The sequence below is a fragment of the Gilbertella persicaria genome, assembly GCF_025201335.1.
Source record: "Gilbertella persicaria strain CBS 190.32 chromosome Unknown B0P05scaffold_51, whole genome shotgun sequence".
Taxonomy (NCBI): Eukaryota; Fungi; Mucoromycota; class Mucoromycetes; order Mucorales; family Choanephoraceae; genus Gilbertella; species Gilbertella persicaria.
The window spans coordinates 164,979-177,822 of NW_026252012.1; the positions used below are offsets into that span (position 1 = coordinate 164,979).

At 39.4% G+C, this 12,844-nt stretch overlaps 2 protein-coding genes across 2 annotated transcripts; both read left to right on the forward strand.

Moving 5' to 3' along the window:
* Positions 1-1,548: 1,548 nt before the first annotated feature.
* B0P05DRAFT_478190 (phosphoribosyltransferase-like protein) lies at positions 1,549-3,373 on the forward strand (the record flags this gene model as incomplete). Its single annotated transcript, XM_051575004.1, has 7 exons — positions 1,549-1,644; positions 1,697-1,826; positions 1,874-1,959; positions 2,008-2,144; positions 2,191-2,778; positions 2,832-2,905; positions 2,952-3,373. 7 exons carry the CDS (start codon positions 1,549-1,551, stop codon positions 3,371-3,373), a joined length of 1,533 nt encoding a protein of 510 aa, XP_051430961.1.
* A 123-nt stretch (positions 3,374-3,496) lies between these two features.
* B0P05DRAFT_558708 (Nup133 N terminal like-domain-containing protein) lies at positions 3,497-6,936 on the forward strand. Its single transcript, XM_051580171.1, has 8 exons — positions 3,497-3,620; positions 3,670-3,756; positions 3,804-4,678; positions 4,725-5,146; positions 5,203-5,287; positions 5,334-6,498; positions 6,547-6,627; positions 6,683-6,936. Exons 1-8 carry the CDS (start codon positions 3,506-3,508, stop codon positions 6,802-6,804), a joined length of 2,952 nt encoding a protein of 983 aa, XP_051430962.1. The 5' UTR covers positions 3,497-3,505; the 3' UTR covers positions 6,805-6,936.
* The last annotated feature ends 5,908 nt before the right edge of the window (positions 6,937-12,844 follow it).

Genomic DNA, 12,844 nt, shown 5'->3' on the forward strand with positions numbered 1-12,844 from the left:
CTTTCTTTCTTTCCTTTTGCTCTTATTGTTACTAACAATAAAGTATGTCTGCATTTATTCTCGAAAGATACGCCCCCAATTGAAGTTTCTGAAAATACTATGCATTTGTCAGGATATGAAAACCATGTCAGAGCTGAACCTAAAGTTCGTGGCATAATATGAATTCTTTAATATTTGTGCTTCAATACTAGAACCAAAAAATACGTGCGGCAAATAAAATCATTTGAAAATAAAATACTAGAACCAAGCATGCAAAGAGCAACAACCTTTGAGTTAAATGTTACTGGTGCCATAAATCAGTCAAAGCCTCTTAAGGACAATAACAGAAGCATCAAGCCTATTTCAGAGACATCCGAGAAGATTGACTGAAGAAGTGATGATGAGATGCAAACGTAATCATTGTCATGCTCCCAATAGCCTTGAAGATTTGATACCTTTTTCTCTCAGCTTGAGATAATAAGTAAAGATTAAGTCTATTTTTATTGGAGATAGTTATCAGAAAATGATGCATAAATATAACTGATCTCTTTGCTTAAATTATCTGATTTCATTGTTCAGAGATGAACACATTAATGTAAAACACATAGCTGACTTTTTTCTCTGATAAAAGATACATACGAGTAAATAACATGCAATGAATAAGTAAAGAATAAGCGCAAATGGCTTGTTTTTCTTTATTCTCTGAATGACCATGCATCGCTATGCAAAAGGTGTACCACAGTTTATCAGACAAAATATCTTACTATGGGCTTCTTTTTCAAACAAGTATCTCAAGAGAATCTTGTAAGACTAATGGTAAGTTTTAAGTTTGGACTATCGCATAAAGTTGAGATGTAAAAATATATTAATAAATTTTTTCTTTTATTCTACTTTCTATACTTTTACGCTACATTATACTCTTCTGTTTGGTTGAATAAAATTTAGGCTGGACATCATTTAATACACTGGAGTTGACATTTCTCTCAAGATAAAAAAGAGAAAGACTTTGAAATTTTATAGCCACTGAAAGAAGAATCATTGATCTAATGGTGCCTTGCTCAACAATGAAGAGTTATGAAGAAAACTATGTACTAAATTAAACTAACCAGTATCTAGAAAAGAAGACTTGTAGCACTTAATCAAATCATTTATCCATTGAAACTGTATCCTCAGTGTTTATAGAGTGAGTGGATCGATTAATAAGTTATATTTATCCACTCATTCATTCATCTTATAGCATTGGAATAAATCTCAATTCCAAACGTACTACACTGTCTTGCTGACCAAAGATCGTAGAAAAGATCCATCATGCTAGCTATTCTCGCCTAAAAACACCTTTTGGTAAGTATCAGAAATAACGGTCACAAAATCTAACAATTTTATGGGTGAAATAGGTGGGAGCTCTCCATGAGTCATTGTCTAAATGATCTGAGCCAATTCCATCACATCACATCTATAGAGCCTCATTTGTCAATGATGTACATAGACGGTCTCTCATAAAAAAAATTCCTGTTTGTCTTTCTTTTCTCCCCTTCCTCCCTCTCTCTCTCTTCCATCCTTTTTTAAAAAATGTGTGGAATTTCAGCCTTGATTTTAGCTGACCAGAGTGCATCTGCCTGTCCAGACCTTTTTGAAAGTTTAGGACTTTTACAACACCGAGGACAGGTAAGAAGTCAGTTCATTCATTTCATGCAAACAATTAAATTTTTGTATGCAGGATGCTGCAGGTATTGTTACTTCGGGTCCAAAAGGCCGCTTGTATCAATGCAAGGGTAATGGCATGGTGAGAGACGTATTTGAGGAATCCCAACTTGCTCGACTCATAGGTAGTCTTGGTATTGGCCATGGTAATATTTCATTATTCTATTTCTTGTATTACTTACACCGTTTATAGTCCGATACCCCACTGCTGGATCTTCATCTACTTCTGAAGCACAGCCATTTTATGTCAATTCACCTTATGGCATCACATTTGCGCATGTAAATATAGAGTACATTATTCATTTCGTTTGACATTTATCCTGATAGAACGGAAATTTAACAAATGCTGATGAACTTCGCATGTATTTAGATAAAGTTGCTCATCGTCACATCAATACTGATTCTGACTCTGAATTACTTTTAAACATCTTGGCGGATAACCTACAAAAGACGGGAAAAGCCAGGTAAGTCAACCTACTTAAACAAATGTATGTCTAATGTTTTTGATAGAGTGAATGAAGAAGATATCTTTGCAGCCATCAAACAATTACACCAACAATGTCGAGGTGGTTATGCCTGTGTAGCCATGATTGCTGGCTATGGTATTATTGGCATCAGAGATCCCCATGGTATTCGTCCTTTGATTATGGGTAGCAGAAAAAACCCTGCAGGATATGATTATATGTTTGCTTCTGAAAGTGTTGTCTTGGAAGCACTTGGTTTTACTAATTTCGAAGATGTGAAGCCTGGTGAAGCTATCATTATCACTCAAGGCGGCCATATTTCTCGTTGTCAATTGATTGAAGGTCAAAAGATCTCGCCTTGTATCTTTGAATATGTCTATTTTGCTCGTCAAGATAGTATCATGGATGGTATTTCTGTCTACAAAGCACGCTTGAGTATGGGTGAGGCACTTGCTGATCAAGTTACCCGCTCTTTTGGCAAAGATATGGATATTGATGTAGTCATTCCTGTACCTGATACAAGTCGGGTTGCAGCACTGCAGCTCTCTAAAAAATTAAATATTGCTTATCGTGAAGGTTTCAATAAGAATAGATACGTTGGACGTACCTTTATCATGCCTGGTCAACAAACAAGGTATGAATCCTTGTAGATAATGCTGCTCATTCTAACTGTTTTATTGTTTTTAGACGCAAAAATGTTCGTCGTAAACTGAATGCAATGGCTTTAGAATTCCAAGACAAAAACGTCTTACTTGTAGATGGTAAAAGTAACTTATGTGATAAGCAAGTTGTATTGACACTGACTAGACTCCATTGTAAGAGGAACAACATCAAAAGAAATCATTCAAATGGCTCGTGAAGCTGGAGCCAAAAAAGTATACTTTGCTTCTTGTGCACCACCTATTCGTTTCCCTAACGTCTATGGTATCGATATGCCTACACGTCACGAACTTGTTGCTCACGAAAGAAGCGAACAAGAAGTAGCAGAAGTGATTGGTGCTGATAAAGTAATTTATCAAGACTTGGATGATTTGGTTCAGTCTGTGCGTCGTTTTAATCCTTCCATCGAAACATTTGACACTTCTGTATTTGATAAGTGCTACATTACTGGTGATATTGATGAGAAATATATGGCACACCTAGAAGGAATTCGTAATGATGATAATCAGTCCCGTTTAAGTATGGACAGTGATTGCGTTGGTCTTTACAACAGCTTTCAAGGTAAATAAGAACCCCTTTTTATGCTTACACCAAGGTAATCGGGTACTTAATTTTTCTTGGTGACTTTCTAAATAATAATAATAATAAAAAAAAAAAAAACGCGCACAAAATAATTCTCTTTTTTCATTTACCTGTAAAATATGGGAGGCAAGCTACCTTTGACAGTTGATCCCTCACTAGGCAATCCTAGTAGCAAGATCTTTTCATTAATTCAAAAAGATCAAGAGCCTTTTGACCTAGAATCCTGTCTTAAAAGTATGTTATCCTTTCGTTTTATACTTTACTAACACGCTTTTATGGACAGACAGCGAGTATTCTAGTGAATACAAATATGCTTTTGCTAAAACAACAGCTATTCCCTATCCTAAGGCTTTGTCTAGATCTATGCAAGGTATGCAAATCATATCAGACAAATCAAATCTGACCTAAATCATATAGTGACAAAGGCCGCTTATAAAGTTGGTGTCTTACAAGCAATCAACCGTTTTTGGTTATCCACCAATACTGGCCTTTATTTGTGGGATTATTTAAATAACCATGTCTTCAGATACGAATGCAATGGCACTATTCAGAATGTAGATCTTATTACCTTTGATGACCATCATGAATTACTTGTTTCTACAACTGATTATTTGTATTTGCATGCACTCGCAATCGACAAAGACAAGCTACATATTGTATCCAATGCAAGCATCAAATCATCTGGTGTTGTTATGTCTAATATCGTTACTATCAGTGATACTAAGCGAGTATTCATGAAGGGCAGCGACGGCCATCTTTATGAGCTTTCTATTTCATTTGACAATCAAGGCAACACCAGTCAACATGGGCTTGTTTGTCATACAGAAAACCCCCTTATGTACTATATGCCTTCTTTCTTCAAGTCAGTCCCTACAACCAAAGTTAAGTGTATTGCTTTGGATAATGATACTTTGTTTGTGTTGCAAAGTGACTCATCTATCCATGCCGTCAATATCAAGGGCACACTCTATTCGCCTGTTCATCGCTTTGAAGGCTCTAATTTAGCTTCTATCCATGTGGTACCTCCCACTGAATCAAGCATAGTCAGAATCATGGCTGTATCTGAAAAGGGAGATCGACACTATCTCAAATATCAATATCCAGAATTTACTCTTTATCATACTCGTTCTGCTCCTTCTTTAGCTGGATCACTTCTATTTAATGGGTTGATGAAAGAGGAAACAGAGGTATCTTTCTATCAACAAGGCGTATTTGGTGCTGTACTATCTAAATCTGAAAAGCAGTTCTTGATCTGGAGTTGCCCTCATTTGATTGAATCGGATCAAGGAAAGGTAGGTCTCGTTTTGGTTACCAATACTATCACTCACACTGTTATAGAAACTTTTAGAAGACTTGTATACAGAAGCCTTAACTAACAAAGTATGGGGTTTAATTCAACGTCCTCCAAATTCATCAAGAAATCATTTCAAACCAACATTTGCATTTCCTGAAGATACTCCTACAGAATACTTGGCAGTATCTGACATTGGTCTTATTCAATACATTCAACGTCGTCCTGTAGACTATTTACAAGAACTTCTTCAATCCACCAATTCAGCAGCAAACGTACTTAACTTTAGCCAGCGCTTTGGATATATTGAAACAGACTGCTTAGCTTACATGTTGGCTTGTTCACGAACTAAGCTCATGCCTGAAGCAGGTCTGTATTTGAGACAATCCATCAGAAGAGAAGAAGGTCTGCTGCTTTATTTTGCTCGTGTTGTTCAGGATATCTGGGGGATGGATATTTCTCAGAAAAAGTAAAATTTATTCTATTTTATTTTATTAGAGAAAAACGGCTAATATAGTTTGATAGAATACCTCAAGACCAACTCGCAACAGTTCAAGATCGTCTTAAGGCATTGTTGGAAACCATTTATCGCGTTGGTATTCCAATCAAGGTAAGAAAGAAAGGATGATTGGTTTGTTGCTTATCTTGTATTTTAGAATGAATTGCTGAATCTTATTACACGTACAATTGAATCAATTTCATTTGTTTGTTTTGTTCATAATCTCGAATGGATTCAGATCAAATCAAGCTTAACATCACTCACTACACCCTTCCCGTTTGCAGACATGGTGTCAACAGAGAAAGGCATTCAGCTTGCTGATGAAATCGTCCTTGTTTCTATTCAATATTCTGATCTGTCCAACTCATCTAACAACTTTAGCTTTATTGGTAACTTTTTGGAATCAGAATGTCTTTCGTATTTTGGGTATAACAACGTTGTTTACTACAAGGGCTTAGAATGCTTACAATCAGCTCGCAATCACCCCAATGAAAAGAAACAAGCTTTATTGCAGGCACTACATCACTTTCAAACCATCATTGAAGCACTGGATATAACTGTCGTTGAGGACTTAAGCCGAGATATATGCCTTTTAGAAAACTATCTTTGCGCTATTCATTTGATTTTCGCTAAATATCAGACGACAGATGCAGCAGCGCATGAACAAATCTATGCTACTCTATTGCCCATCATTCAAAAAGTAGTTTTACACCAAAAACAACAAGCTCACGCTGTCTTGATGGACACATTAAAATTGACTATGGACAAGGAGTTCCACTACAAAATTTATCAATGGCTTTTTGATCAGAAGCATAAACAATTGATGATCACTTTGGAAACACCTTTACTTCTCGACTTTATCCAGACTGAAATCACAAACTTGGCAGAACGTTATGCTTGTCTGAAGACGTATTACACACATCGTGAACAACATGAATTAGCTATCGACAGTCTCTTCACTTTAGCAACACAAGTACCTCAAGTGGTTCTTAGCCATCGTGTTCGATTTCTCAAGACTGTTTGTGATGAAGTGTCCTTGTTGCCAGTATCTGATCATACCAAACAAAAGGCTGCTACCATTCAGCACACATATAAAGTGGCACAAATTCAACTTGATGTGCACAACATACTAGCCAACCAATCCTCTACAGAAGCTCAACGAGACCTTGCAAGTGTAGCTGATACACTCTTGTCTGCTGATAAGTTACTAGAGATAGTTTATGATCATGCTTTGTATGAACCTGCTTTATGCTTGTTGAATCTTATGGAAAGATGCGATTGGGAGTTTGTCAAACGTGCTTGGACAGGTATTACCGAATCATGTAAGTAAAAAGAGAATAACAGACATGTTGTCTAAATTGGTTTGATAGGTTCAAATGAAAAAGAACTTAAATCAAAGGTGATTGAACTGACTAACCGCCTTTACCCATCCATACCTTCTTTCCCTGTTTGTAAGTAAATTGCTGATTTTATAGATTGCTTGTTTACTCAACTATGCTACTTTAGATATCATTTTACAAATCTTACAACAACATTTTAATGCCGATTTTGCTTCTGATACACTTATTGATGCTGGAGTACCTTCAGAAGTTGTTTCTGATGCAAAACAGGCTGTTTCTTCACATTGAGCACTATATTTATTCTTTTTTAATGAAAAAAAAAACTCAAATTGCTTCATCTTCATCTTAAAGAACAAACAGAAACATTGTATCATATCATTTATTTTCTAAATAAAAATGAATTTGTTTATACTGAAAGAATATAAAGCATCATATAAAGGGTCTCTACCTACCTTGATTGTTCGTTTTTAGATAGAACCACTTTTAATTAGACAATTTGTTGGTAAATTTGTGTTTGACAGCCAATAAAAGAAAAGATGAAGAATAATTCCAGTTTTTCAAAAATAATGCAGAGTTAAGCGGCCCAACTTCTATCCAACCAATCAAAAAGCTTTGACCTGAACTTTCTAGAGAACTGATTTCAAGCGGTGATGATTAATAGACTAGGGCTAAAGTCATAACTTAGGTTAAAGATTATGCCTTATTAATAAACGATTATATGGGCTACTCTATGGAGCATATTGCCAAATTGCATGTGTTGTGATGTAAGAGAGAAGATAAAAACAAAGAAGTCGATTAGAACTTGTATAGGTTTATTATCCAAAAATATATGTCTCTGTTTTTTAGCTCTTCATTCTCTAGGTATTTATATATGAAGAGATGTCGGAGTAAGTAGTAGTAGAGTTCATGCAAATGACTGAGTCTCTATTATCATAGACTACTTTAAATTAATTAAATAATGTAAATTATTGATCTCGGTTATACGTCTTGATCTATTAAAAGATACATTGTCTTATTCAGTACAAGAGGTTCTTTTATGCCTATTTCTGATGTAAATTGATTATGATGTATTTTAGTATGTAAATGAAGACTTATTTAATGTCAGATCATCATATGCATATAGATTCTATATGTTCACAACAGACTTATTGATTTGACCATTTTATTAGTGATTATATCACACTTGCGCAATGTCCAGTGTAGGCGAGTGTTCATGAAGACAATCAGCTATTGTAAACTCAAAGAGCTTACGCATGACTGATGTCAACGAAATCGGTCGATAGTTGGACGGATCAGAGGGATCACCTTTTTTGTGTATCGGGTATACATTAGCAAGACGCCAGAGAGAAGGAGTATAAGCCCATTGATAACACAGGGAGAACAGGAGAGACAAAAGCGGGGCAAGGTCCTTGGTCACGGCCTTCAGCATTTCTGCTTTCAGGTGATCGCTTCCAGGTGCCTTCCGAAGAGGTAAACGCTTGATGTGATCCATGATCGTGTCTGCTGAGAACATATCCAGGTTGGATGGCAAGACAAAAGGAACCAAACTATCACAGGAAAGTGGTGGGGGTGGACGAGATTCTGATGGGGGCAACAGAGAGCCAGCATAGACCGAAGTCAAGTGAGTAGCCATAGCATCTACTGAAGCTTTAGGACCATCTTTGTGAGCATAAGTACCGGAACAATCACGTCTTCTTTTCATACGAGAGAGGGTGCCAGTGGCTTTAGAAAAGTCTTGTTCCAACTGAGCACAGAAGTTCTTCCAAGAGAGACGCTTAGCTTTAGCAACAAGACGACGAAAGTGACGATGTGCATCATGATGCAACGACCACCAGTAAGCTTTGTCAACACCAGAGGCATGACGCCACCTACTATAACAGCGATCGCGTTCTCGAGCTGCTGATTCGATATCAGGAGTCCAGTACTTCTTCCACCATTTTCCAGACCGATGTTGTCTTGCACCAACCGACCCATCCAAAGCCTCGTAGAAGCACCCATTAAGAGTAGCATTCAACTCGTCAATATCAGGGCGTTCAAGCGGTGGCGCAGAGACCAGCTGACTCAGAGTAGATTCCAGAGGAACTACAAGCGAGCGAAACTTGCTTTGGAACAGTGCCAAAGGTTCCTTTTCCCGCAAGCGAGATAGGTTCCAAAGGCGTCGTGGAGCAAGACCGTCAGAGCCAGCATGAGCCCCAGATCCCAAAGTAGAATCATGGTCGAATGACAAAGTCATCAACCGGTGATCAGACCCAAGGGAGAGATCAGATTCTACTGCGACTTGAGCACCACGCATATTCCACGAGGAAGTATTTGTAATGAACAAATCGATGATACTACTCATTTCCATACCACGTCGAAACGTTGTAAAGGTGGGCACACCACGACAAAGAGTAGTATTCAGCACAGCCAGGTCTCGTTGTTCAAGCCATGCACGCATAGCAAGACCACGCGAGTTGGTAGCGGAATCACCAGTGAAATCACCAAAGCGAGCATTAAAGTCACCACAGAGGATAGAGTCAGAGTTGAGAGGAATAGAGGAGAGAGCGGATAGCACCAGCTCATTAGAGAGACTGGGTGGAAAGTACGAACAATGCACATTGACTGCTCCCATTTTGAGTGAGAGAGTATATGCATTGAAAGACGGCAACTGGGTGACAGGAAAAGGACAGGAAGGAGAGACAAGAGCAGAGACACCACCAGAACCACGGTTGTTTGCACCAACTACCTTTGATCCATATAGATGGTATTGCGACCAATCTATAGGAAGATAGCCGGCAGTAAGCCAAGTTTCAGTGATAAATAGAAGGTTTGAGTTGAAAACATGGGATATAGCATCATGGATGGTCGTGGTTTTTAGGCCATTCGCATTCCAGATGCTAATAGAAAAGGAGCGGAGAGGGTTGGTTGTTTCTTGTGAGTTTGATGGAATATTCATTAATATTCCATTTCAGACTCATTGTCTGAAGCACCAGCTGACTTGAACAAGAAAGCAGCCGATTTAGGGTCTTGTTTCTCCAAACGAGCACGAGCAGCAGAGAGAACAGTCTTGAGATCATCGTGATCAATCCAACCCAACTCCATGAAAGAGCGGGCAAGAGGACCAACAACGACAGGGCGAACAAAGGAGAGAGTATCAAGTGCACGATCATGCACAAGAGAGTGCATTTGTTGAGCACGATCATCAACAGAGAGAGCAGAAAACTTTGGATCAGCCAAATGTTTGGGATCCAATGGATCGAAATCCATGATCAGTTCGGCACCTGCCTTTTGCATGACAGATGTGAATTTCTCCACATACTGTACATGCATCAGCACACCAAGCACACCAGACGCAGGAAAAGAGACATCCAGGATACGTCCAGTATCCACACCGGAGCGACGAAGACGAGAGCGGACTTCAGATCTATTGATCTTTCTTGAGCGTCCTAAATATACGTACTTAAAGCCCTGTGGGCCTTTAGCAGCAGGGCTCACAAAGGCACGGGCAGCAGCAATGCGTTTCTTCTGCGAAACGCGGGCAGGACGGGCAGGGAGAGAGGCAGGCTTAGCAGCCTTGGCTGCCCAAGAGGAGGCATGGATAGATGAATCACCACTGCCTGGGTGTGTGGCAGTGGGAGTGGGGAGAGAGACAGAAGAGACCTGAATGCCGCCTTCGGACATTGAAAAATTTGACTCGAGAGTCCGGACACGAGAAAGGAGCTTGCTGTTTTCTGACTCCAGAAAAAATTTTTCCTGTTCAAGGATGGAAACTTTTTCTTTCAGAGCTATAAGATCTGAAAAAAGAGTTTCGTGCTGCTGTACCTGTTGTGCTAGGGTCAGCACAAGTTGATGCAACTGCTGGATGTCCAGGTGAGTTGCCATTTTTGACGGATGGTGGTTGTTTTGGATGGATGGATGATTGTTTGGATGGATGGATGATTGTTTGGATGGATGGATGATTTTTAGACGGATGCACTAACGGATGAATAGGATGCAGCGTTGGATTTTTTGACAGTATGATCGAATTTGATTGGTCAAAACCAAAAAAAGTGATCAAAAAGCGAAAGAAAGGTGCTCGTTTAGCTCAGGTTAAAGATTATATTTTATTAATAAACAATTTGTGGGCTACTCTATGGAGCATAATGCCAAATTGTATGGACAGTTTTCAAAAAGAGAAAAAGGAGAGAGCGAAAAAACCTGACAGAAAACAGACAACAGGAAAAAAAGTAGAAGAGAAAAGAAACAGAGACAGAAAGAGTATTGTATTGATGCATGATTCCAAAGGCATGACCAACGGCTGGGAACTTTGATAATCACTTACCACCGTGGCAGCGCAGAGGAAAGGCATGACAAAAATAGTTCGTCTATGACGAGACCAGAGGAGGGAGCCAACGATCACCAGGATCTTGATCAGGGCGGATATTTGCAAGAGGATGTACAAGTACATCAATTGCATACAGTAACTGAAGCAAAGCAGACCAAAAGGAGGAGGACCAGAGGAAGCCTTAGTTGGCAGTTGATTCAGAGCATAGTCCAGACGATGAACACCAGCAGGAGCAATAGGTAGTGCATCCCATAATGCTGGGTCAAGCGCCTGACATGACAAAAAGTGTTCACGAGAACAAAAGCACCAGAGAGACAAGGACATTCTTCACGCATGTTTGCAAAGCGACCAAGACGCCAACGCACCAAGCGACTACGAGAAGTACGAAGCATGGGCAGGTAAAGGATAGGATCCGGCTTAGACGTACAAGGACGACAAGCACGGAGAAGGACGGAACGACCACGAGCCGCATGTCGCACCATTTGGCGGTCAAATTGGCTCTGCCATTGTCGTCTAAAGTGAGTGCGAAGTTCAGCATTAGAGACAGGCTGTGGGTCCGGTAGTGAACGGTACAAGACATTCTGTTGAAGAAGCTTGACCAGGCGAGGGTACCGTAGTTGATCACACAAAAGCACTATCAAGCAGTCATCAGGGAGGTATTGCACACGCAAAGCGAATTTGGTGACAAGGATGTTGTACCTATGATTCATGGCAGGAAGACAGGTGAGGTGTTTTGCAACTTGAAACCAAGAGCCACCAACAAACATACGGACCAGGCGATTCTGCAGATCATCTAGGTGTGTCATGTCTGCCGAAGCAAGACGGGATATAGCCAAACCATACTCTATCTTGGGACGAATAAAGCAGGCATACAGCCGAGAGGACAAAAGAAGGGAGAAACCATTGCGGTGAACACCGACAGAGGTTAGCAGAGCCATGGTCTTGATGGCCTTAGCAGATCTCAAAGAGATGATGCCAGGTCCATGGATGCCTTTTTCTCGAAAGGGTACACCAAGATAGATGAACTCGTCCACGAGGGGCAGAGATTCGCCATACAATGTCAATCGAGGGCCATCACAAGGTGAGTTTAGAACTGCACACTTGGCCGGACTCCAACGATATCCAAGGGAGCAAGAATGCTCAGCAGCAAGGTTCAACATATGCTGGACTTGACTACGAGAGCCGAAGATCGCAACATCATCCGCAAAAAGAAGACAATTCAGAGGAATTGCATCAGACATGTTGTGAACATATATGAATTCATATGCATAGATCAATAAATGATGATCATGGCAAAAGACCAGATCACATCTATGGCAATTGCAATGGATCTATAGTCACTGACATTCACTCATTCTACTAGAAGTACTACATCATCCTCATAGACAGAGATTATGAACCTATTGACTCTGTTATTATTAATGGCCCTTATAAAGTGACAGTTAGAGCTGACAAATACATTGGCATTGGCATTTGACAAATATGTAATAGTTTATTCAAGTTCAGGTCAGATCATGTACTATTGGCTGAGCTGACAACTTCCTCTAAAGGCATTTCTCTTAATTGCTCCTGATCTAACAAATCAATCCGTAGTCAAGAAGCTAACCCAAAACAATATTTTGACCGAGAAGAAAAAGTATAAATACCTTGACATTTTATAGCAATTGAAAGAAAACATTTTCTTGGAGAAATAAAAACCTATACAAGTTCTAACGGACTTTCTCTGTGTTCTTACCTTTTCTCTTATTGAATATCTACTCTCTCTTCATCTCACAACATTTTTTTCCGTTAATTGCTTGGTAAATCCTACAAGATGAACAACTCTGGTAACTCTGGTAACTCTGGTAACTCTGGTAACTTTGAAAACATTACCAACCTTGATGTCTCCTCTTTGACTATTGGACCTTCTGCTGGAACATTGACTGATGCCCAGATGGATGAGTCGATTGATCAAATACTTAGTGAAGCATCAACTGTTAGCTCGGCTGCAAGTCCTGGCCAAGACTACAGAATGGTAGAAGAAAA